This window comes from Drosophila takahashii, chromosome 3R (genome assembly GCF_030179915.1).
Source record: "Drosophila takahashii strain IR98-3 E-12201 chromosome 3R, DtakHiC1v2, whole genome shotgun sequence".
Taxonomy (NCBI): Eukaryota; Metazoa; Arthropoda; class Insecta; order Diptera; family Drosophilidae; genus Drosophila; species Drosophila takahashii.
In genome coordinates this window covers 26,350,357-26,376,919 of record NC_091681.1, presented here as the reverse complement: position 1 = coordinate 26,376,919, position 26,563 = coordinate 26,350,357, and the positions used below count along the sequence as shown (strand labels likewise).

Sequence of the window (26,563 nt, the reverse complement as noted above, 5' to 3'; positions counted from 1 at the left end):
TTTGCAATATACGAATCGATACGATAGGGGATATGGCCACCCATAGATGATGTATGTGTGGCGTGCGGGTATCATCCCAAAGTGCACATCATGATTTTATTAAATGGACTCTGATGTATTTATTGTCCAGCAACAACGTGACTTGTGAATTGATTTCATTAAACTGAAAAAGTTAACAAAGCACCGCTCGCTCGGGCCTGGCAACATTTTTTGGACAAAGTTGCCCAGATAGTCGGATGGCTGGATGGCAGGACGCAGTGCTCTGGCCATATATCGCCATATAGATAAATATTTTTTTATAGCAATATGTGCGAGTGTATGTTGGCTTAAGGACATCTATCGTTAGTGGCCAGGAGTGGAGACGAAGGATGAGTGAGCCTCAATGACCAATGGCAACAGCGGCGCGCATCGAGCGTGGAATATCAATGTGGTCCAAAACCAGAACCATCAGAACCGAAACCAGGACGGAGCATACAAATCCAACCAACTGACCAGCTGACTGACAGACTGACCGAATGTCAGTGTAGTCCTGGATGGTCCTTTGGCCGAACTGCTTTTTGTTGACCGCCGTTCGCCACAAATTGCCAAATTGTGTGAGTATGCGGCTTTGGCTTTGGCTACGGATTCGGCTTCGGCTTTGGCCGGTTTCATTTTGTACAAATAATGATGATAATGTTGATGCGGCTGTTGACTTAACGCACATAACGCTGATTAGCCACATAGTCCGAGAAAGCAATCGCATTCCCAATGTGATCCGAGAGCTAATTGAAGGAACTCGGTGGAAATACCAAAATATTCGCCCTGCGTTTAACTTCTAGTGCCAAAGAAATAGTTTTAGTCAAATTAAGATGATAATATTTTATTATTCTAATCAATCCTTGATTTTATTTTAATTGAAATATTAACTAAAGGCATTTACTGAAATTAATCAGTAGAATTTTTATAGATGATAAAAAGAGTTCTGTATAAGAAATTAAAATTGAAATATAAAAGATTTTCTTTCCTTACCAATTTAATTTATATACTTTCTTTTCGTGCAGACCAGCAATCAAAAATGCGAGGCAATCGATAGAGTATACCCTTATAAGGGCAAGGTTTGGGCCACCTTAGTCAAGGGCCTTCTGTACTTTAGATGTCCTTGGCATGCGATTGCACTCAAACAATTTCTATTAAATGCGCTTTTAATTGCAGTCGAGAGTCTTGAAAGGCATTTCAATGGCAATGACTCCGGCCAACGCGGCGTATGCGCGATGCTCGAATAAAAGCTAATTTCAGCATTAAGCAAATGTCGCCTCTCGCCCCGCTAAGCTCTGCGAATTATACTCGAATGGCGGAGTGAAATGGGAAATGAAAAATTGCCAAGCAGAATGGCGAATGTTTACAACGGACGGACAAACAGACAGACACGCCGCCACGCCCACCACTCTCGAACTCCCACTTTCTCCTCGCCACTTTAGCCCCCTTTGGTCTTCTTCTAGCCGCTTTGCTGTTGTTGCATTGTAAGTTGTCCTGTTTTATAAATGTTGGCGGCAAGAACCACTTACATGAGCCATTTGCATCATATTTCTGTTGTCATTTGTTGACATTTTACTTGCCTTGTCCTCACAGCATGTGTGTGTAGACACTTAATGTGCAGTCATTATTTTTCAAGAAACAAGCTCGGTAGCAAGCCGGCGGAAAAAACAAAAGCATAACAGCCAGAACGTGGGAGCATAGTGCAAAGGCAAAAGGCAGCAGAGCAATAAAAAACCAACTGCAGAAGCGTTTCACATATAAAACGGAAAAAAAACACTGAAAAAAAAATTACTTACTGCTATTAAAAGAAGTATGATAATGATATAATATCAAATATTTAATATTTTTAAACGCTTTTAATAAGATAATTAAATATTCTTCCAAGGGTAATAAACCTTCTCGAGGCAATTAAAAAATAACCCTGAAAGCAGTATTTTTTAAATCTACTTACGTTTAAGCTTAAGTGATTATTTTCAGCATTCATTTCCCCAGTGAAGTAAATAAAAATATGAAGCCGCCACCCACAACCACTTTTCAGAGAGGGCTTAAGCGAGAGAGAGGGGGCGAGAGTGCGAGACTGAGACGGCAAGAGCAATGGAGAAAGCGGCGGCAAGGGTTCATCATTGTTTGCCTTTGGCCTGGGCCCAGAACTTGGCTAATTGCCTCGGCCCCGACTATCGTTTTTCACCAATCAGCCGAGTGAGTATTAATTAATTATCTTACCATATGCCATGCTGCATTGAAAGCGGAATTTTCGCTGATTTTTATTTAACTTTGCACGCTAATTAGCGTCCATTCTGATGGCATCCTTTTTTGGGGTTTTGGCTGGCTGGCGAGGATATGGCCAGGATCTGTCTGTCATGGCCTGGCAGTTGGCTCAACTTCAGTCTGAAGTTTTTCTCTGGCTCTCCTTCGTTTCGGGGGAAAGTTTGCGGCGAACTTTATTCAAGTTTAGCTGTGTTTCCATTTATTTAGCATCTCTTGATTGACAGTTGATTTATAGTGTTCATCGACACCACAAAATTCGCCAAAGGGGAAATCGCCAACGTACGAGTAGTTCGTGCTTTTTTCACATTTTCAACTGTTTGCAGTGAAGCTTTAAGTTCGTTTGCTCTGATTTAATTTACCATTAACGAATCCATTGTTTTCCATTTCCCTTTGCCAGCATATCTAAATCAATGTGAGAGCCAAACTAAAATTGAATTCCTGATCGAAAAATACATTTATTGACCTGGGCAAAATTCTACTCAGTTTTATTATAAGCTTAATTGACTGAGAGTTAAATAATAAAATGCATACAAAAAGTTAGGTTCAGTAAAGTTAATATCAACTGATACCTCTTAGGTGTAAGTTAAAAAATAAAATATAGATGAAAGATTTTTTCTTTATTTTGAATACCTATTTATATGGAATGCTGAAATCATATTTTACAATATGAAATTAAGAAGTTGCTTTACCATAGCATTACCAGAAAAGTTTTTTAAAAGGTATAAAGCAATTTTCATGGCGAATGGTGTTGCATTTGCATTTCTGGGTATTTAATTTAACGAGAAATACTCTTTGGACAACTAACTGTAAGCTTTTAAAAATTTTTAATTCCATCCCTTATCTCCGCAATAAATATTCTGACGGATAAATTAATAGAATCACAAAACTTTATACATCAAAAATAGAAAACCATGCTTAAACTAATTATGTAATTAAAAGGACATGTTTACACGATTAAATTTGAATTCATTAGAAGTGATAACATGGTAAGTAGATACTGCGAATACATACAAAAATCTATGGTGTTTTTAGTTGAATTTTACACTCATAAATAAAACTAATTGAACATTACTTCGCTTAAGGGTGGTGTAAACTGTCATTCTGTTTTTTTTAGTCACAATTTATGAGTGGATTGCCTGCATATTTATGTATTTAATTTGAATCGCAGCGACAATTAACTAAGTGGCTGTCCAAACTTTTAGCTAAATTAGCCTGGCGTCTGCCTGACCCCAAAAATTGGCGACAAATTGTTATATTTATTTCGTTCGGTCAGCGGCGGCGCCAAAAATCCGCTAGTAGTGCACTCCAGATTTTTTCGCTGCAATAACACTTTTTTCCCCGTTATTTTTTTTTGTTTGCCTGGCTTCTGGCTGATGTTTGCTCTCTGGTGTTTTGTTTTATTATCTATTAGCAGGTCAATTTACGATTACGGCAGCTCAGTTACCACCCAATCTCCGCTGCCAGGGGTTATTAAAGTCGATGTCGCTTATCTGCCCCAGCCATAATGCTAAATATGCTGGGTCCTTACACATTACGCAGTGTTGCACTTAAATTTCACACTTAAATAAACAACTTCCAGGCTGCTGCTGCTGCTCGCTGCTCGCTGGTTGCTGCTTGTTGGCTGTTGACTGTTGGGGCTTGCACTTGGCCAGGTCCGGGTGCTTGGCCTACTTGGGCGCCCACAAACTGCTAACTGGCGAAAAGCCGTGCCAGCGCGGAGGGAGCGTAATGGTGGCAAGAATAACTCCTGAGTGGAACACGCACACAAACACGCATAAATTGAACAATACCCGGGCCCCAGGTCCTGGCCTCTCAGCATCCCCATCCCCTGGGTTCTTAGCCCTGCACTGAGAAAAGCGGATAGGGTACTCAGTGATTGTAAGTCCTGGCGACCTGTTAATGCTAAATATATATTCAATTATTTTAATTACTAAACAAGCATAGACCCATAATATACAAACTTGTCTTAATAATAACTCAACTGTCGAAATGACGTTAAAAAGTTATATTAATTGATATATTTAGATATCCATGTGATTGCACAAAATTTATCAAAAATTGATTTTAATATACAAAAATGAGTAATATTATTTTAATTTAATTAAATTAGTCAACAAGCTTGAGCCATTTTCAGTGGCTTGATCCTTGATAGTTTCCTTTGTAAATTAGTAATTATTATACAAATTTGTACAGTAATATTAAAAAATACCCAATATTTCTGAAGACCTATAAACACCGCATATAAAATTAATTTGTTCTTATTTTTTTAATATTATTACTTATACTAAACATAGAAAACTACAGAACTTGGCAGTGTAGTTCCATGACACGGCACAGAATGCGGCACATATTATGGCCCCGTAGGATCTGGAGATCTGGGGTGGGAAGGGGGTGTTTTCTGGGCGAGGTGCTGCTGCGGTGTTAGCGGTGCGGTCGTCGGTGGTCCAGAGTTTTGGAGTGACGGAGGGGCGGAAGGGGGGATTGCTTAAAGTGCTTTTACTGCGCTTAATTCGCATAATTAATTTTGTTAGTAAACTTCGGGGGCTAATACATATTTTGCCACCGTTGATGTTCATGTTGCGTTGTTCTGCCCATTGTTGTTGTTGTTGTTGCTCCTGCCTATTTCGCGGCAAACACCCAACTCACGCAGCTGCTGTTTATGTATGCTGTGTGTGTGTGCCCCGGTCTATGCACGTGTGTGTGAGTGTATCTGCTTTTTCCGTTTATGTTTATTCATTGAATTTATGACATTATCGTTGCCTACTTTGCGGCGCCCAGCTAACGTACATTCATGCAGGCGGCCTTACAGTCGTGGTCAAAATAAAAGGTATACCATTCTAAAAATGAATATGGGTCTTACCGCTTGCAGAAATAATAACTTTTTAATCTTGTCCTAGATAAAAGTACTACACAGTTTTAATACACATAAAATGTAATTATTTCTTCTTTTGCAAGCTTCATAACTATTATTATTTAAAGTTTTTTATATAAATTTTAAAATTACTATTATCTTGTTGACCTCAGCTGTTGGGAGAGCAGTGATCTGGGTGCATGTGTGTGTATGTGCTGAGCCTGCAGGCCAGGTAATTGCACTTGTGTTTTGCAATCACAGCCTTGCCTAGTTTGCCAGGCACTTTATGTTCAATACGCTGCCGGCCATAGATGCATGAGTACAGTAAATATCCGCTAAAGCTATCTACTACAGTGTTACAACAAAATAAAAGGATATGTATTTTTTCTCATTAACAAAAAGCTTAATATTTACTTTCTAATAAAGTTATATTTAATTTAATATATATTTTGTATGTACCTAAACAACCTAATTTTCCGTTACAGAATCTACCCTGTAATTCCGTGCTGTTTTTGCATCTTGCAGCTTAATGGCGGCTGGCAAGCGTTTATTTACTTTATTACTGCATATTTGCATGCAGGCCCAAATGTGCGTGGTTTATGGGCAGGGTGTGTGCGTGGGGCAGGACAATTGGAAATTGTCTGTTAACTGCCACTGCATCGCAGGATGCGTGCCTCCGCAGATGACTGCAACTCGCGCGGTGGCACTCACCTTGTGTTGCTAATGCCAGGCCATAATCAGCAGCCTTCGAAAGCTGGCCAAGACCCCTTTCCCTCAACCCCTTGACCCACTGGCATCTTGCGGCTTAAACAGTGGGCAAACACTCGCCAGCGATCCGCTGATTGGACAGGTCGTCGCCATTACCAACGTCATTTATGGTCCCACTGCGCCATCGACTCTGAGATTTCGAAGGACTGTTAAAGTGTAAGCATGTGTTAACTAATGGCCTTATATTGGCCAGCTCCACAAGTCTATTTGAAGAAGATCTAATATTCAAAAGTGTGCCATTAGCTGAAATTTTTGAGATATGAAAGTTTAAACTTTGAGAATTTATATTTACATCGTTAACCGCAAACTTAAGAAATTATTACAAAAAATTGTATTATTATTTTTATACAATTATTATTGAAATCCTTTAAAATTTCATAAATAATAAAAGAACATTTGTAAAGCCTTGTTCAAATAATGTAAACCAGAACTCAATTATTCATTTGAAATTAGTTACCGAAACTGTAAAAAAGACAGCCGAACTAAATATAAAAGCTATTAAACTCTCACTTTGTCATTGAGACCGTGGGCCTAACCCACTTTAATAGGCCAAAACAAATTACTAAACAAAGCATTTAGCGGCTTAATTAATGGGCACGCAGGGAGAACGCGTTTTAATTATTCATCGGGCCGAAATAACACTCGACAGCCGAAAACACAACATAATTAGCGCATAAATTAGTTGGCCCACATAATATTGAATCACAAATCAAACGCAAAATTGAAGGGTAGCTTTAAATTGTTGCAGACTTTTGGGTCGGCGATAAAACTGCACTTAATGCAACTAATTTGTCGGTGCAGTCGGACCTAATTAATCAGATTTCCAGTGCTTAATGTCCATTTAAACACTGGGCGTGGCAGAAATTAGGGCTCTCGGCAAGGGTCATCCACGGCGTATACTTAATGCAGTGCACTTTAAGCGTATTAAACGCTCTGTTCTTTCATTTACCCATTCATTTGTGTCCCCTCCGCCTGGCCAGCGGATTCAACGGGATTCAACAGGCACCCACACAACTTATTTTAATTAAACGCATTATTTTCGCATTTTCGGTATTTGCCGCTGCCGCTTTATTTGTTTCCACTTATTAAATACTTTTCAAAATGGTCTCCAGCGTCGCCAGCAAGTCCACCGAGCGTGGCAGCCTGTGGCTGCTGTATTTAATAATAAACCAGCCAAATCCGCAAATAAAGTGTAAATGATAAAATTTTTATTGAGAGAAAAGGCGGGCAAAAGCACCGGAAAAAAAGTAAATCAACAGATACAAAAAAAAAGAGCACCCAACAAAATCCGCCAGAACTGTGAAATGACCTCAGCTTGGCACATTTTTAATTAAACTGCATTAAAATATATGGCGAGCGTTTGTTCAATAAATACCATATATTTTATATTGAATTTTAGCGCGGCAAAGAACGCTTTTTTAATTAATATGCCGCAAGTGACAGTCGACGGGAGAGCGAGAAGCAAATTTAAAGGTGAGCGACATCAATACCCTGCTTATGATAAACATGCCCAAGAGATATAATAGACAAGGGATATTAAAGCTACTTCATTTAACTTTTCATAACCACATTTATATTGGTTTTTTAAATCTGCCTTATTTATATTTTAAACTAAGAAAAGTAATGATCAGATTTTCGTTTAATTCATTATGACACCTCTGATTTAACATGACAAAAAAAGTCCTGGAAGAAAGCGTGCACAAAAGCAATAAAATTATATCATCAGGGATTAATGCGCTTAATCGGGCGATTATCCACATCAAATGGCGTGCCAGGGAAGCAGCAGGACGAGCTCCCCTCTGTTTAAAACCGTTCCCAGCGGGCTGCGCATAAATTAGTCGCACTGACCAGGAAACTTCCAAGTGGCTGGTCAAGTCAAGATGTCTACTAATTGCCATTTTACTGTCACATTTGCTCGGGGATTTACATGTGCATACAATTCACATTATCGTTGCAACTTGCCAGCCAGCTAAGCCTGTTCCGGGAAATGGAAAATGGCCAGGGCCACGCCCCACATCCAGGACTCTCGAGCGGTTCGTGTGCATTTTATTAATAATTATCCTTGGTGCCCAGACTGTGGGCTTATGCAAATTAGCGAACGGGCATTAAGTGCAGTTAACTTCAGCCTTCAGCCTGCTTCGGCAGCCATTTGGCGAATTTCAAGTTGAAAGCGGGGAAAGCTGCTCGCCTGTTCTCAACTTTACTTCCGGCATAAATTTGTTGAAAAGTGAAATGAATTACATGTTCTCCGAACGGAAAAGTTGCAAACATTTTAGTCGTAATAAGAGAAAAGTTTAAAGCGAAAGTTAACTACGCATAATGAAATCCATTCGATAATTGACCGTTTTTTGCATCCAATATTAATTTTTAATAAGAGGGAGAAAATTAAGAAAAGAAAAAGTAAAGTAAAATCCAAGCCGAATTAATTTTTACATATTTATTAAAATGAAAATGAGACTTTTCAGTACACACAACATATTTTATACTTTTACCGATAAGTCATAAACTTAATCCTAAAGTAAAACAATAAAGTTAGCTAATTTGTTCGGAATAGAAACTCGCTTACAATTGGAAAATCTCCCCAAACTATGCTGTACTTTATGGGAGCGCTGATGCTGCTGACTTGCTGAACCGGAGGCAAGTAAATTAACACTAATTACAACATAATAACTATAAAATCGCAGAGACAAGTGCTCGGCAGACTCAACAGCTCATTGCCGGGCACTTGCCACTCAACGTGGAGCCGGGCCAAGTTCCTAGCCGGGCCAACAACTGAACTTGTGCCGTGCTGAACCCGTGCTGAACTGGCCGCCTGCAGCGCCGGAGAAAGGCAAGCAAAACAGAGTGCAAAACATGATTAAGAGTGAAATATTTATTTGCAGCACTTGGAGGCGCGCCACGGCAGCGCCAACAATTAGAAGCTGGCTACAAGTACCAGTCCAAAGTGCACGGTAGTTCCGGCTCAGCGCCTCCCCGCCGCCGACATGGCTTAAACATGTAAATGGCTGCTAGGAGCAGAGTAGGCCATGATTTAATGGCCCTGCAAAGGAGTACGGCTGCAACAAGTGCGCGGCCCTTAATGCTTAATTTAATTGTATTACGAGTAGGTTGCTTGCTTGGTTACTATAAAAGATGTGTAGATACTAAAATGCTTTAAATTCTAAATGCCTAGTATTCCTCCTCCTCGTCAAAGCCATAGCCGAACTCGTCGTCGTCGCCGCCGCCCGTGTTGAGCATGTCCTGCAGGGTGGCCTCCGGTTCTGCCTCGGGCTCGGCATCAGCCTCTTCAGCTTCTTCGTCCAGGTCATCTGAGAAGGAAATGTATGTAGTAAATTGGAGGAAAGACAATAGTTACTTGACTTAACCCACCTGCTTCCACCACCACCGCTGGCTTGGTTTCCGGCTGCTCCTCATCTGCCGCCTGGCTGACTGGCAGACCAGCCTCCACCTTGGGTCGCTTCCTGCTGGGTCCTGGCAGATCGTATGCTGCCCTGGTGGCTGCCCTGCTCTTGGGCGCAATCGGTCCCTCCTCCACGATAACCGGCTGCGCCTTCAGCTCCTCCAGGGTACTTGGCTTGGTATCCGCACTGGTGGCCGGTGAGTCATCCGTCAGCCCGCCAATGCCATCGGTCAGGGTCTTGAGTATCTCATAGTTGATCTTGCTGGAGATCTTCTTCTCTTGCAGCATCTTCTCGATGGCCTCGCCGGCCGTGGACGACGGGCCGATGACCTTCTTGCGCGGCTTGCGCTTCTTGCGCTCCGGCTTGCCCTCCTCACGCTCCTTGGCCAGCCGCTCGTCGCGCTCCTTCTGCTCCTTCAGATACTCGGCATTGAGGTTCTTCCACATCTCCAGCTTGGCCACCGCCTCCTCCTCGGTCAGCACATACTGATCGAGCTCGTCGTCGTTCAGGTCGTCGGTGATGAGTTCCTGTTCCTGCGGCTGCTTGGCCTTCTCCACATCCTCCAGATCGCTCTGGGTCACCCGGCAAATGGCCTCGATATCTGGACGAAGTCCTTCGATGCCAGCCACCAAACCGCCGGCTTCAGTCTTCTTTACATCCTCGTTCTTTTCTATCAGGTCCTTGATGACCTGGGCATTGGACTGATCGATGAACTGCCTGGACTCCTCCAGCTCGAGATCCTTTTCCGAGGTGCTATTGGGAGTGCCGGGCGAGCTAACTGGAGTGACTCCCTTTCCCTTGGTCAACTGACGGTACACGGAGTTCGAGTACTTGCCCAGGTCCTTTTCCAGATGGGCATCAATCTCCTTTTGCAGTTCCGTGAGCTCATGCTCGCCCATCTAAAAAGAAAGAGGGGAAAGTAATAAAAAATTTTAGGGACTGACTTATACTCACATCTTTGATCCTCTCGCGATCCTTCTTGCGCGCTGCCTTGAAGGAAGGCGGATCCTGTTCGCGCTCCAGATCGACGGTCATGAACTCCTCCAAAGTCAGGCCGCCCGAGGGCGTTTCGGCAAACTCCGAGAGGCGTTTGCGGAGCGTTGACTCGTGGATCTTGACCACACCTATCACGTCCAGCATGGTGCGGCTGAAATCGTGCATGCGGGCCGCAATCAGCAGCGCTTAAGGTCGAAGGTAATCCCCTTTAGTTGTGGCTATTAAACGCGATTTCGCAGTTCACTCACCTGCCCCACAAAGGCCAGTGGGTCGTCGTCCCGAGTGCATGCAATCCTTCTTCATGCGCTGCACAATCCGCAGTGCCGTCATCGAGACCTCGTGTGTTTTGGCACCCAACTGCAGGCGATTGGCGAAACGCATGATGTACAGACATGGATCTGTGCGCAAAAACAGGAAGGAATTAAATAGGTGGGGAAAAAACCCAAGAAAATACCTTGACGACTCATAGAATTACTTTTACGCCATAGTTATAAATAGTTAGTGGAGTGATATTAATCAAATTAAGATGATCAAGGTGGAGGCAAATTAGCAAAAACATTTAAGTTCATTTTAATTGCTTCATAATAAATTTTAAAGTTCTCTTATATGATTCTCCCAAGTTCTAATATTTTCTCCATTTTATTTAAAGTCTCTTTAGAACCCAACTTTATTTGGTGATCAAGGTAGAAATACCCTCAGCAAGAGTATCGTAATAAAATCAAAAGATTCCAATAAGATTTACTAACTGCAAGAGCATCAGCCGAAGAACTTGTTCGACGACCTTGAAGCCGGGTCGGTCTAGCCAATGAAACCGAAAACATTCAATAACCGGCCCACGTCTCCATGGACAGCTGCCGAAATAAACAATCTTGAACCCGAACTTCAGGTCCGATGTTATTCAATTCATTCAACTTTTACATGGCAATGAGAGGTGCAGAGAGTCGGCGATCTGGAGAGTGAGCAGACAGAAGACTTTGAAAGCCGAAGACTGCCAATTTCTATCATGCGATAAGTTTTTGTGCGCTCTGCACGAACATCACGCATCCGTCACGTAGTCCCGCCAAAGGTTTTGGGCCATTCATTGGCCTATTAAACCGATAATTAGCTATATTTGCACTAGATGAAAGACAGGCCCAGCCAAGGAAACCCACAATACAACATGTGCAATTAACACTTGGCCCAGTCATTTCGGCCAGAGCAAAAACAAAAGCCAAACGCAAACGCAAACAGCAATTAACGCACAACAAATACGGCTGAAAAAAACAGTGCGAAACGCATTGGAAAATCAAAGCCAGCAGACACACGACCTTGCCAAAGTTATTTGCCAATCGTTTTTTTTTATATTTTGTACTTAGACCACGGTTTATAATCTACCTACAAATTGGTCTGGGAAATGTGGCTGAAGAGGAGGAAACTCAAGATTATAAAGCCGATTCTCTTAGAGTGGATGGTCACTTGAATTATACAATTACATTTTACACAATGGTTTGAATAATTGTTTTACTTAATGACCAAGTAAATGGTAGACCATATCGGTTTTAATTATTCATATAATAATGCCAGACGTAAGACTTACATCGTTTATACTCAATAAAAAGAAGAAAACATAGCGGAATAATCTGTTTACTTTAAGCTTTAAAATAACTGCTTTTGTGCAGTTTCAGAGTTTTTTAATATACAGAAAGGCTTGACATATAATAATATTACCAGAATTATATTAAATATCAACGACATGTATTTCAAATAAATAAAAACAAAGACATTGATGTTTGTTTATTGGATGAGTGGAAAAATAAATGTTAAATAAATTCGTAACCTTTTAATTTTAATAAATGGTTTCTGAAGTACTAATTTTGCAACTATTTTTTATACTTATCCACCCCTAACCCAGGGTTTAGCACATTATCCCGGAACTTACTGCTAATCCTCCGCCCCTCCAGCCCCCCAGTCGGTGGTTGTTTGTGCAGCGCCACTTGACACACAAAGGCAGATGCTGTTAAACGTCAACCCCCGCTGACCGAGAGTCAAGAGGGCGGGGCGGGGGCGGATGTGAGAGGATGCTTGTCAAAGTCTCGCCAACTGTACTCCGCAAACAAAACAAAAAAGAACTCCGCAAAGGAGGAAAAAATTATTTATTAAACCCTAATGAATGGGCACATTTGTGGAGGCCCAGAAGCAGCAGCAGCCCTCAAACTCTGGCGCCCCCTGAATGAACCCCCACTTAGCAACCGCCCCTGCTTTTTTGTTGCTACTGCCGTCGAGTGCTCCACTTGAAAAATGATGCCGCTGATGCGGTGACTACGTACTGCGAACTGCGATCGGAAACTGTGACTGCATTGACCCTTCAGCACAGCGCCCACTCATTTGCCACAGCTGTTACTCGAACTGCTGCTGATGCCGCCATAACTGTTACTGCGGCACTGGAAAAATTAATTTCTTGTTTCGGATATATATTATTTAAGAACTAGAATTGCAGAACTAAGTTTAAAAGACTCGTGTAAAAGTAATATATATAAAGTATTTAAACAGAAATTGTTCATATTTTTATTTATTAATATGAATCATTTTATTTTATTATTATTTATTTTGATTTATTTTTATTGACACAAATCCATTTCTTACAAAATAAGAAGTTTTAATTTAAATTAAAAAAAAAACAAAACAAGATTTTGTAAATTTTTCCAGTAATTTGTAAATGATTTTTAAACCATTTCACTATTAAAATCTTAGGAGATTAAATATAAATAAGTGAAATATATTAGATTATAATGTCTTTAATTTTTAGATGGAAAATCTGATTTTTTGAGTGTGCTGCTACTTCTTGACAGTTGCCAGCACGGCTGTTGCTAATGGTTTCTTAATGTCGCCCGCCCCCTGCTCTCAGCCACTCCCCATCCCATCCTGGGCATTCCGCAACTGCAGCTAGTGAAATTATTATTATTTAAACTTTATTTTTGCGTTTGTCATGACAGCAATTATCATTTTGGGTGCACAGTGCACCCTGCTCCTCCTGCACGGCTGATTACTCTGCATTTTGCGAAAAATGCCAGCGATTTGGGTTCGGGTTTTCCTGCCACCGCCAACAATTAACTGCGTTTTGCTGCTTTAATTGTTTTGTAATTGACCAAGAACGCGAGATTAATGAGGAAATGCAATCTGAGAAAATGTCGCGTTCAAGAGTCGTGCTGGCCAAAGCAAAACCATCAAAATTGGTTAGCACTCAATAAAAATAAAAATAAAAATCAAATCGTGGTATTCTTTTATCGCATGCAATAAATGAACGTCTCAAGGCGAGCGCAAAAAAAACCGAACCCAAAACCAAATAGTCGATCGTGGTCGATCGGGTGGCGAGTCTCGAGTTGCCGGTTTTGGATCTCACTTGAAAAATTAGTAACTCACTACGAATTCGTTCGTTGACTCGCGCAGTCGCAGTCGCCAGTCGAGAAGTAAATCCGAAATTAAACAAAAACGTGGCCGGTCGTCGCGCATGCGCAAACCAAAAACCGAGAAAAGAAAAGAAGAAGCTGCTGCGAGGAATATAAAAAAACCCTCCACACATATGTGAAGCCCATCATTTCATCAGTCGTCTGCGGTCTGCCGTCCATCCCAACAAATTACAAAAGTGTGTATATATTTCTCCGATTGCTTGTTAAAGTAATAATAATCGTTGACAAAGTGCGCGTAGCTCGTTTGTTTGTTCTTCTGTTGACGTTTTAATTTATGTGCAGCTTTGTTTTTTTCACTTTTTTCATCACTCAGCTGACTGACAGCTTTGCGATGCCGGTTGAGCGTGAAAAAAAAACAGCGCTAAAGAAAATTGCTTTAAGTGAAGTGCAAATACAACAGAGAAGCAAAGAAAAAATCCCCAAAAATTCCACACAGTTAATTGTTTCTAATAAGTGCGGATCGGATTTGCCCCCAAAAACACTGTCTTCTCCACCTGACTCGAATATATATTCCCTCACTCGATATTCGATTACGTCAGAACTCATTGATTTTTAACTACCAATTAACAGTTGCTGCGTTTAATTAATTGTTTCAATATTTAACCCATTAAGTGTCACCCGGAAAATGCTTGGCAATGCTAAAAATAATTTAGAATTTAGAATGGTTTCTGCTTCCTCATCGAAACCTCTTGAATTACTAATGACTGCCTAATGATCAACGCCTCCGAATCGAAAAATAATCAATCCGAGATCCCAATCAAGGCTAAACTCTCTTATCACCGTGGAATATTCAGCCACGCCGTGTAATTATCCGTTAGCTGCACTCTCGGTTAATTGCCGAGCATTTGGCTGTAATTTACTGCTCATAACTATGATTTGTGTTTGGAGGCGCTGCTTTTAATGACAGCCCTCCCAGTGTTTGTACTTTTGAGTTTGAGTTTTTTCGAAAATACAGAAATTTCCCGGCCAGCCAAAGTCCCACACTGTTTCGTGTTTGTATTTCAAAACAAGGTAAACTTTAGAAAAAACTAAAACAACCCCACCCAAAATAAAAATGAAAAAGCTGGCGAAGCAAACAAAAAACACAAACGCCTTTTCACTCCATAGACATCGAATTCGCATTTAGAATTCCACTCAAGAATCGCGCAAGCTGAAGGCATGAATACCTAAATATTAAGTAACTCGATGACAATTTTTAAGTTTTAACTAATATTCAGGCAGAAAAGGAAACGAAAACGGGTTCCAGCTGAAACCGAAAAACAGCAATAAATATTTGACAAAGAACATGTCGCCCATAACCGCAGAAGCGAAACAGAAAAAGATTTAGAATTCAGCAACTCATGCCAAGTCGAAAGACCATTCAAATGGGGATTTTTCTGGGCCATAAAGAATCGAATACAAACAAACCAAAGTTGACGATTGTAAAAAAATGTTAATTCGTCGAGTCATTAGACAAAATGCAACATGACTTACCAAAAAATCCCAAGAAATATGAAAAGTGAGTGAGAAAAACTGCATGTTAATGTCTATAAAATTATCTGCAAATTAATGCGTCTAAAGCCAAAGACGCTGGCTGAAAAGCCGATAGACTGAGCAACTGAAAAGCTGAAAAACCGAAAGACAGAGCCACCAACCGACAGCTGACGGTCTGAATGATTGCGAAACGACCTAAGGGCACTCGAAGCGAGGTCCAAACTCACATGGAACCACCTCAAACAAAAGTCGAGACGCTCACAAAATGGAACTTTGGCTGTGCAGCTAGACGAGAATTAGATACTCTGGTCCAGAATTGTTGCTAAATGAGGCACTAAGCGTAGCGAATGCAAATATATTCATAACGTAGAACCTTTGTAACAGCGTAACGATTACTCATTAGAACTATTTTTCCACTGGATAGGTGGTTTTAAAAACAGCGGGATTTTTTATTGATAAACAATTTAAACCCGTTAAAATGAATGAATAGGAATCTTTTCAAGGAAAAAATGTAATTAGTTTGCACTTATTGTTTTATATTAAATAATTTAAAATAATTAAGATTTTTTTAAGAGTAATCAGAAAACAAAGTTTTAGCTTTAAAAATAATATTTAAGAAAAAGCTCAAAATGAAATGAAAGATTATTTCATAATTATTCTTAACCCCATGAACCTGTTAAACAACCTGCTGATTTGACCCCATTTCGATTGTTTTTTAGCTCGAAACCTCTTTTTATTCGTTCCTTGAAGCCCTTATCAGATTTCCGAGTTGGCTTGCAAGTCGCCATAAAAACCCAAAAAAAAAATTACACAAAGTTAGCAAATTGGCCGAGTAAAAATAAAAAACAAAAATCAGACAAGCGCGAACAATTAAAGTGCAAAATCGGCAAATCAACGAGCTCTTTTGCTGGCCACTTGACCGACTGATCGCCCAATCGACAGTTCGAGTGCTTGGCCAAGAGAGTTCGACAGGTTATTTTATTTTTTATTTTTTATTGGCCACGTGAGCGAATGTCTGGGAACTGCGATGTGAGGGGCTTCAGAGGTCGATTGCTTTCGGGGCTTAGATTTAATCCAGAGAATCGGGGAGTTGGGCTTTATGACACTTTTGGTTAATCAAGTAAATGCGTGGCGATTGCAAAATGCTCTGGCCAGGGGAAAAATGCAACAAAAGGAGCTCGTTAAAAAAGGGCAGCGAAATAATGAGAAAACAAAAGACTCGGCACACACAGTAACTGCAAGAAAAAAGATACAAACTCTTCACTTTTTTTGTGTTTTCTGCTTTGCTGTGATCTTGTGGATGTGGTTGGATTTTTTATTTCTTTTTTTTTTTTTTTGGCGAGCATGTAATGAGGAAATAAAAATCGAAAGTGTTACGCGGGCGTTTCTTTGGGGTCTCCCCTTTACCACCTTTTTTTCGGCCAGTGTGTGTGTGTCCGACTCTGACCCGAGAGACTTGGCCAAAAAGTGGGTCGCACCATTTGCAATTAAAGAGGCAATGAAAAATGAAATAAACCCCGGGCCGAGGAAAACAACGAATACAATTAAGAAAAGGGCGGCCAAAGTTAATGCAAGCGGCAAATTCGAATTGCACCTTTATACCAGCGAGTGCAATGGCAGAGCGGAAAATACGCATTTAAAGTAAAAATACATAATACAAAATACAAAATGCGATATACGAAAATCCGCGCTCACACACGCGAGAAAGAAATTAAACAAAACATGCCGAAATTGAAATGTGGCTGGAAAATAACAAAAGCCTACAGCTGATGAATAATAAACGTGACTCGATTGTTAAGCCATGAAATTAATTTAGCATAAATTGTATATGTGTTTTGCATAGCAACTAAGAGGGTTGAGGGGTTAAGGAGAACCATAGGGGTTTTGGATGAGGAGTGCAAGCAGCTGTCTGGAATTCTTTGCAATTTATTTTAGCGTTAATAAGACGCAATAAGTTTAAAAAAAAAACACATAGATTCTGATCTTTCATATAAAACTGCACCTACATTTTTATAAAGTCTGTACAAATTTGTATTTTAATTTAATTGTTTAATAATAGTTAAAAAAAATTAAATATATTTCAATTCCATTAATCAGAAACAATTTAATTAAATTATTTATCATTTGAAATGCCAACACCTCTGATTTGACCATAAAATGTTAACAAATTTATAGCTTGCGCGTTAATTGATCTTTGCTTTGTTATATTTATTCTGACAAATGACAGATGAATGATGCAGCAGATTGATAAAATCAAATTATTAAATCGGAAAAATTAAACTGAGATGTGCTTCATTAGCAGTTATGCAACACTGTTAAATTACTGAATTCTAAATAATTAAAATAAATTGTTGATTCCAGTTAAATATTATGACTATAACCCACAAAAACACAAGTTCATATTAACTATTACAGTCAAAAGTTTTTACTTATTAGTTAATCACTCGAAATGTCGTCATAGGTGAATCTTCCACAGCTAACCAAAACTAATACCAGTCAAAGATCTAACTCAATCCAAAGCCAAAGACCAATCGAAGCATGAAGAACTTCATTAGGCGTCGACAACAAATTTCTTTGTTTCTGAGGGCGTGGCAGCGGGGGAGGGTGCAATACATCATTTTGTCAGGTGGGGAGAGATACCTTTATCCATATATATCGCCCTCGCCACAAACTTGTTGATTGTGGCAAAGACAGGCCGTGACGAGTCGAAAATAAAGTGAGAGAAACAAAAATTATGTTCATGTCTGTCGCCGTTTTGTTTTGGTTACGGACTTCGCCGTGCTGCCAATTAAAAATAGCCGCTTGCATAATTTCCGCTGGCAGAGAGTCAGGTGCAAGAGTTCTCCAGTTGACCCAAAAACTTTTAAGCCCAACTGGTGGGGGGTCAAATAAAAAAGTAAGGAAAAAGAGAGGGGCCCGACTTAATTCACTTCCTGAAGCTAATAAAATGCGACAAATGCGTGCGAGCCGGAGTTAAAATTGAAAATCGTAATGGAAATGGAGAAGTGAAAGTGCAGTACGCAATTGGCCATTTTTCATTTGAGAGGCAAGCTCGCAGACTGAGCCAAAATTGATTCGAAATTGTATCATTTATATCCATAAAAATCAGATTATGTTACATATTGAAATAACTATTGCGGTCAAACTAATAGGAGAGCTATTACAATTTGCGGTTGGTCTTTCACATTAGCGAGTAGTCTATATTTTGTGAAAACTAATGTGGTAAAATGGTATATCTCGGAATAGAAATTTATTTGCCATGTCCAATTGATTTTGTAGTTATGTGGAAAAAAACAAAGTATGACTAATATATTAACTTCTTTATTACAAAAAAAAACTATATTTTAGTAATGTTTCTATGTTAAAATTCTTGATCGCTTTATGTCAATTTCCTACCCTTCGTAATTAAGTGTCAATTAAAGAGAATGTATCAATGCTACGGAAATGTTGTAGACTTGCTTTTTTTATCAAATACAAAAACATTCTAAAGTCTACATGATTTATCCCCTGTTATTTGCAGCCAGGCGTGGGAGTAATGTGAAGATGACCCCGCAGCTGACCGTAAGATGATCGAGGCCTTTGCGAATCATTTGAGCAGCCACCTGGGACGCCACCTCTTCTACTGGGCCATCGAATCGAGCAGCGCCACTTCGGGAAACTACGGCCTCAACCTGCGGCTCTCCGAGCTGATCAACAAGTTCCACGGCCCCCTCGAAAGGGGAGTGCAGGTGCTGGACCACCTGCTGACCCTCGAGGAGGACGACTTCGCCGGCCACTGGGGCAGCGCCTACGCGCACAACTATGAGCCGGAGTACGCCGCTCGAGTGCCGGAGAACGAGGAGCTGCCACCGCCAGAACACAGTGAGTAGACCCGAGAAAAAGACTCTGGTAAAAGAATCTTTCTCAATATGAAGACAGAAAGAAGTTAATGTTATAACACAAGTTTTGAGGTGCAACTTATTTGTATAAGTATTTTGCATAAAATATAGAAGATATTCAAACTTGAATTTTATTTCCAGTCTTTTCTAAAGTTCATATGTGTCTCTATAAAATGATTAAATTTCTTAGCAAATATGTATACCCTATTTTGAAATTTTTAAAATATTTATAAAATATAAAGATGATATCTAGACAACAGAGAACATTTTATAAACAGAAGCTTAGATCACATTTGAAGTAATTAATAATAATATTCGAGGGTTATTAAAAGCAATGACCTAATTATTGTACCAAAGACAACCTTATATTTGTTTTATCAAGAGCCCGCCCAACTTAGTTCCAATATACCAGAAAGGGAGTTGACAGTCTGTGACTCAACAATTAGCTTAGGCAAAGGTCAACAACATGTTTTATATTTTTTTCGGCACACATCTTCGATCTGCTGCCGGCTGGTGCTTCTGTTGGTGGGGCTGCTGCAGAAACAGGTTTTACTGTACACGAATGTGCTAAGAGATAAACAAACCTTGACAAGTAAGCTCGCTGGCCAAGCAAACACATCAAAATCGATTTCAAGTTCAACGATATGTTTCTTCATAATAAATATTCGCAGGCCAGGCAATAAATAATAGACCAAATACGATTCGGACATGCAAATACCAGGTAAAGCCACCTGCAAGGCTGATCGAAAAGAGACAGAGACTTGTAAAATAAAAGATATAAAAACATAGAGGGACTTACAGTCAGAAAAATATTTATTACAATAAAAAAGCTATAATGGAACTGTTAAAAAAAAATTGGTAATAACTCTACTGATAGAAAAAAAGTTAATTTGGTCTTTTGACCAAATCTTTTTAGATATGATTCTTGTTTTTTGCAGAAAATAATCATACGATTCAAGATCATGTTTTTGTCTGTGTAAAATAATCCTCTTGAATCGGCCCTATTAGCTCCCACACGTACGACGTTTTATGGCGCGCCATGACGGAAATACATATTAGTATCGAGTGGCCGTGATATAATCAAAATGGGTTGCGAAATCCACACTTGACGTACTTTAGCTAATTCAAATTCAAAACAGGCGCCAAAGAATGGCGCCTTCCAACACTTTTACGAATGCGTTTTGCAGAACTGGTGCGATAGTATCGCATAGGCTTTACCATCTCCAGCTGGTCACTTTCAACCACCATAAATTCACAAATTTTGTGTAATTTTTCGGTGAAATTTTCAATTTTCATTCGTTTTAAATCACGAAAATCAATTAAAACTGTTATTTTCCTCTGCCCGTCTGGCAACGCTTGCCTTCAACCTTCAAAGTCAGCTGTTCCAAATACAACCCTGGTACACAACACCTTCCAGCCCTGGAAAAATATATATTCTATTCTTGGGGAAAAATAAAAAAATGAAAATATCGCTGTAAAAATGTCATACGATTGACTTAAGTGAAGGCAAATGTTTGAACAGCGAGCACTCGAGTGAAGCCTGACTAATTCTCTGGGTTTTCGCCATTCGGAGCGCCTCAAATCGCACTTTTCCCCAGCGATGGCCAGCAGTAGTAGTAGCAACAACTCCTCGGCCAACAATCACGGAGGCCACAATCCGCTCAACCGACTGTCCCTGAAATCCGCCGGAAAGCGAAACCAGGAGAGCATGTCCCATTCCCAGCCGAATGGCGGATGGATAAATGGTAAGGCGGAAAAACTAGGGGAAAACATCAAGGAAAAGCGGGAAGGGGAGCGGGAGCGGGAGGAGGGGCAGACAGGTGCCCTGTGTCTGTGAGTTATTGATTTTTCACACAACTCAAACAGTGTCGCCAGGGGGCGGAGGGCGTAGCGAAGGGGGGCGCTGTCTGGCAACACAAACAACAACAACAACTGCAGTCGACTGCGTTGCTATTTTGAGACGCTCCACTTTTAGAGTACAGCAGAACCCCTGTAACTAGAACTCCATCCATAAATCAGAAAAATTATGGATAATTCAGAAAAATTGTGGATAATTTAGAAATATTATGGAAGATTTTAAAGCAATTTTATTGTAGTTAGCATAGACAAAAAAAATGTCTTAAAATGTCTCATAAATTGAAAAGGTCGAGGTTAATTAAACCATAAATTTTTACGAAGTTAGGAACGTAAATATACTTTATAGCTCCTCATAAAAAATGGATCCATAAAAAAATAACTCGTAACATCCAGAACCATTAATAATTCCATTAAGTTGTATTTAAATAATTGGATTATTTTTCCTGACATGTAAAATAAAATTATTAAAAAATAATTACTCATAACATTCAGAACAAAATTCCGTTAAGAATACCATTAAAATAACAAGTTAAAAGAGCGTTGCACTGAACCCCTATAATATTTAATCTTAAAAAAACAGAATTTCTTCAGGTGTGCTCTTTCGCTTTTCACCAAAGCTTCACTGTATTTGGGGTGTAATAATTGTGGAAAAAAGGGGAGACCCTGGCATTTGTTATTTACGATGCACGCGCAGCGGAAGTTGCACAAATGTGGCCACGCGTGCTGCTGGTTCTAAGCGAACTGGGTGGGATGATCAGCTCTAGTACAAACCGAGTAACCCAAATTTTAACCCACTTTTCTAATCTCCTCCGCAGTGGAAACCCTCAACAATGGCAACGGGCTGCTCCACTCGCCGCCCCATAATCACCAGCAGCAGCAGCAGCAGCAACAACAGCGAGGCGGAGGAGGAGCATCGCCAGCTGGAGGCGGAGGAGGGGCCTCTGCCTCCGCCGATCACAATATCCAGATAACGCAGCCCATCAGCGCCCCATCCTCGCCGTTGGCCTCGCCGGGCGCCCTGAACAGCAGCAGCAGCAGTGGCGGCGGCACAGGAAGTGGCGGCGGAGGAATCTCCGGCAGTCCCACTGCCTTCTGTCTGCCCTCCAGTTCCGCTGCGGCGGCCGTGGCTGCCATTTCGGCAACGCCAACCAGCGGCAGTGGATCGTATGTGTGCTCCGCCGGAACCAACTGGCATTTCGCAGCCGTGGCGGCCTCCAATGCCATCGATACGGCGGATCCCAACTGGCAGGCCAGCAAGGCGACGGTTCTCGAGAGGAACGCAGCCATGTTCAACAACGAACTGATGTCCGATGTCAAGTTCATTGTGGGCGGCGAGTTCGGTAGGTGTTGTCTATACTCCCTAACTCACTTATCTAATCTGTAAAAGTATCTTTCACAGACATTGATCCCATTCAGACCATTCCCGCCCACAAATACATTCTCGCCACGGGCAGTTCCGTGTTCTATGCCATGTTCTACGGCGGACTGGCGGAGAACAAGCAGGAAATCAAAGTGCCTGACGTGGAGCCCACTGCCTTTCTAACGTTGCTGAGGTGGGATATTAAAATTGGATTTTAATATAAATATAAATTTGATGTTTATGTCCCCCCTTAGGTACCTCTATTGTGATGAAATCAAACTGGAACCTGAACACATTCTGGCCACTTTGTATGCCGCCAAAAAGTACATTGTACCGCATTTGGCCAGGGCCTGCGTCAACTATCTGGAGGTGAAGTTGACGGCAAAAAACGCCTGCCTACTTCTCAGTCAATCGCGTCTGTTCGAGGAGCCCGAGCTGATGCAACGTTGCTGGGAAGTGATCGACGCGCAGGCCGAGATGGCGGTTAAGTCCGAGGACTTTGTGGACATTGACCTCAAGACGTTCGAGTCGATACTCTCGCGGGAGACGCTCAACTGCAAGGAGATCCACCTGTTCGAGGCGGCCCTCAACTGGGCCTTGAATGCCTGCGAGAAGATGAGCATCGATGATACGCCGCAAAACAAGCGAAGGCTGCTGGGACAGGCGCTGCATCTCATCCGCATTCCCACCATGTCGCTGGAGGAGTTTGCCAACGGTGTGGCCCAGACGGGCATTCTCTCGTCGCAGGAGACAATCGATATGTTTCTGCACTTCACCGCCAAGATGAAGCCGTCGCTGGGCTTTCCCACTCGCTGCAGAGCGGGACTGAAGACCCAGGTCTGCCATCGTTTTCAGTCGTGCGCATATCGCTCAAACCAGTGGCGCTACCGCGGACGCTGTGATTCCATTCAGTTCTCAGTGGATCGAAGGTGAGTTAAGGCACTCAGTTAATAGATAATATAGATAAATTAATATCTTCCCATTGTAGAATCTTCATCGTGGGCTTTGGACTCTATGGCTCGTCGACTGGCGCAGCCAACTACAATGTAAAGATCGAACTTAAGCGCCTGGGTCGCACGCTCGCCGAAAACGATACCAAGTTCTTCTCGGACGGATCGAGCAACACGTTCCATGTATTCTTCGAAAATCCCATCCAGATCGAACCGGAGTGCTATTACACCGCCTCCGTAATCCTCGATGGGAACGAGCTCAGCTTCTTTGGCCAGGAGGGAATGTCGGAGGTGCTCATGGGCAACGTGACATTCCAGTTCCAGTGCTCGTCGGAGAGTACGAATGGCACTGGAGTGCAGGGTGGTCAGATCCCGGAGCTGATCTTCTACGGACCCACCACCGTGACCGCAATGAGTTCGCCCACCAACTCGGTGTGTGCCACGCCCATCGGTGGTGGTGGATCAGGCAGTGGAGGAGCCACTGCAGCAGCAGCGGGAACAGCTACGTCAAATGGTAATAATGCCAACGGTTCTGGGGAGGATCCGGCCGGCGATGGAAGCACCTGATGCGCACAGCTCTACTGCGCCGAGTGGCAGGGAGCGTGTTACTACCGCCAGCAGCAGCAGCAGCAGCAGCAACCGAAGAGACCAACACAATACAAAACACAGCAGCCGCAACAGCTACAGATACAAAATCGAAACTCATGGGTTTTCAGTGCAACACAACAAAGCAAATTGGAGTTTTAGGCGCATATACCTATATATATATATATACCAAGATAGTAGAGTGCTCTAGTTTTCGTAATAGTCCTATATATAGTCATATATACACGTAAAAGCATAGACACATATATATACACCTCGGCAGTGCGTTTTAGAGCTTTGAGACGGTTGTCCGAACAAGAAAGTCATTCGTTGCAAGTCACTCGATATTAGGATTTTTTGGACAATTATCCCAAGTATGTTAAGCAAGTTAATCTCAACGGTTTTGCAGTTCTAAGACGCACTGTACATAGTTTGTTGGCAATGCATATAAAAATATTTTCAAAATCGAAACAAGTTGAACATATACACCCAGAACTATATAGATGCAGATTAGTAGTTGACTCGAAAACTTAATACGTTCCACGATTTGAGAGGGCGGGATGGGGGTAAAAAAAAGGGCGCTAAATAGAGACGCATACATAAATGCAATAAGTGAAAATCGGGCAATCAGTCAAGCTAGCGTTAACCACTATTCTAAAGAGAGTTAAGGGGAGAGTGGAAATAAACTAGTACGATATATACCAAACATATTTTTGCCAGCATATACCTAACATATATACACATCTGATCTGATAATGATATATACACCTATAAACTCGAAGGGATAATAAGCCATGTTAAGAAATGCATACGACGAATTTGAAAGCCAAGTTAACCAGTTTACGCAGTAGGAAACGACAGATGAATCAAAGGATCTAGTACGAGTATGCGCACAAAATCCCTAAATATATATTCGAATATTAATCTTGTAGTATGCATTATCTCTATTTCGTAGTTGTTCCATTATAGCTCTCAAACATACACATATGCCTTTCTACTGATATTAAGCCCCGTACTTTGCTCCTGTGCATTATTATATAGGCTGCTCTGCGCAACAATCAGTTTTACGTTCGACTTTTGAATTCCTTTGGAAATTGTACTGATTTTTTGCTTTTGATAAGACAACTACCGTTTTTTTATATACATATAACTATATGAATGAAAATGTTATCCTATACTGATTATGAATCTATTACCATTATGTACTTTAATCAAACAAAATACATTATTAGATTTTTGCGAATTTACGTTTCGATAGTTTGAATTGGAATTGGTTAAGGGAGTTTTTTTTAATGGTAAGTTTGAAGAAAAACTGAGAATTTAAACACTACCTTTAGTGAAAGATAACTCCTTTGAAATTTAAATTTGCCAAAAGGACCACATGATCAATATTTTGTGACGATTGTCCTTCTCTCACCCTCTTAAAAATTTGATATTTTTTAAAGATCAAAGATATATCATTTTGATATGAATAAAGATTATGTTAATCTTTTTTATATTATTTGCTCAAAAAATACTACATTTGGTATATTTGATGATATGATAAAATATCATGTTGAAATGTTTAAATCTTAAATTTGACTTCGGCTTTTTATTGATATGAAATAAGCTAGAAATAACACTATTTCATATCGGTTTTTTTCTGTGTACTATGTTCTATCTTATTTTCACTTTTGCTAAGAAATTACTTGATAAACTGTGCATCCTAATTATGGCTTCAAGTCGAGATAATTTAGTATTCATGACATGCACTCACCCACAGACGGTATGTTGATACAAAGGGCGTGTGATAGCTTCAAGTAGGTTCGACCCAGCTCATAGGAGCAGATCTGCTGAACGTCGCTGATGTCGATGAGAAGATCTGGGGGCAAAATGAGCCAGGGATTAGATACTCCATAGAACAAAACAAATGCTAGACTTACGGGAGGTGCCCTCCGTCCTGCAGGTCATGTAAACGCAGGCGGCGTAGATGTGGGTGCTCTTCCTGCCTCGGGTCAAATGCCTGCTCAAGGCCATCTTAAAGAAGTTCAAAGCAGTATCCGCATAGTGCTGGGATAGCTGCAGCTGCTGGCAGAGGAGGGTGATGTCCTTCTTGGCCTTCTTGATGGTCACCTCGCGCGATTCGGTGCCCGAGCCCACCTGGAACTTGCCGTAGCCGTAGTTGGTGGCCCCGCCCGAGGACTCGGCGGACACGAACTGGCCAATTGCGGCTGCTCCATGGCCAACTTCCTCGAACTGAACCTCCGAAACGATGAGGGAGTCCTCCAGCACAGAGCCGCAGTTCATGCAAACTACAATGGGAATGGGATATGGTAAATCACATGGGCGTTTCTATAAGTACATCCGTAACCTACCCCGATCTCCGCGAGCATTGTCCTCCTCGATCTCGTTGGATCCGCAATTGCGACATTTTAAACCCGAAGACATGGCTGCTGTTTTCTTCTCACTTTATCAGGGGTCTCTTAAAGTTTACAGTATCAACAGAAAGGTTTTATTTTGAAGCACTGTTTAAACAGTTTTAACCACTTGTTGGCTGTCAATTCGGAGCATTTTACGTGTTTTGTTTAAACAATTTGCAATTTGTTGCCAATTGAACTTAACACGCTTAGAAATCAGCTGTCCCGGGAACGTTTTGCAACACTACGCTAAATTACCTAGAGATGTGCATCTGACATGCACAAGATACTCACGAAGCAAGGTTTGAAAAACTCACGA

General features: G+C 41.1%; 2 protein-coding genes across 3 annotated transcripts; one reads left to right on the top strand and one right to left on the bottom strand.

Annotated features, from left to right (window-relative positions):
* Window positions 1-8,324: 8,324 nt before the first annotated feature.
* On the bottom strand, window positions 8,325-26,484 carry Brf (Brf RNA polymerase III subunit). Its single transcript, XM_017157847.3, has 7 exons — window positions 26,203-26,484; window positions 25,771-26,139; window positions 25,605-25,709; window positions 10,548-10,697; window positions 10,258-10,484; window positions 9,272-10,202; window positions 8,325-9,210 (listed from the first exon to the last, which is right to left on the bottom strand). Exons 1-7 carry the CDS (start codon window positions 26,273-26,275, stop codon window positions 9,071-9,073), a joined length of 1,995 nt encoding a protein of 664 aa, XP_017013336.2. The 5' UTR covers window positions 26,276-26,484; the 3' UTR covers window positions 8,325-9,070.
* lute (BTB/POZ domain containing protein 3 lute) lies at window positions 13,705-25,095 on the top strand. 2 transcript variants are annotated; one of them, XM_017157821.3, is made up of 6 exons: window positions 13,705-13,921; window positions 18,739-19,079; window positions 21,769-22,293; window positions 22,353-22,506; window positions 22,568-23,242; window positions 23,302-25,095. In XM_017157821.3, the coding sequence occupies exons 2-6, from the start codon at window positions 18,785-18,787 to the stop codon at window positions 23,828-23,830; spliced, it is 2,178 nt and encodes a 725-aa protein (XP_017013310.2). In that variant the 5' UTR covers window positions 13,705-13,921; window positions 18,739-18,784; the 3' UTR covers window positions 23,831-25,095. The 2 variants fall into 2 exon arrangements, with proteins under 2 accessions (XP_017013310.2, XP_017013318.2); XM_017157829.3 differs by lacking the exons at window positions 13,705-13,921; window positions 18,739-19,079 and adding an exon at window positions 20,491-20,841.
* Window positions 26,485-26,563: the final 79 nt, after the last annotated feature.

Bases quoted from the DNA above. Each gene is read 5' to 3' on its own strand.
- lute (XM_017157821.3), top strand. From the start codon at position 18,785: ATGATCGAGGCCTTTGCGAATCATTTGAGCAGCCACCTGGGACGCCAC. The intron at 19,080-21,768 runs GTGAGTAGACCC...TCTCCTCCGCAG, and splicing joins GCTGCCACCGCCAGAACACA to TGGAAACCCTCAACAATGGC. The intron at 23,243-23,301 runs GTGAGTTAAGGC...TTCCCATTGTAG, and splicing joins CAGTTCTCAGTGGATCGAAG to AATCTTCATCGTGGGCTTTG.
- Brf (XM_017157847.3), bottom strand. From the start codon at position 26,275: ATGTCTTCGGGTTTAAAATGTCGCAATTGCGGATCCAACGAGATCGAG. The intron at 10,698-25,604 runs GTGAGTGCATGT...TTTTGCGCACAG, and splicing joins TATCAACATACCGTCTGTGG to ATCCATGTCTGTACATCATG. The intron at 10,485-10,547 runs GTGAGTGAACTG...TTCGACCTTAAG, and splicing joins CACTGGCCTTTGTGGGGCAG to CGCTGCTGATTGCGGCCCGC.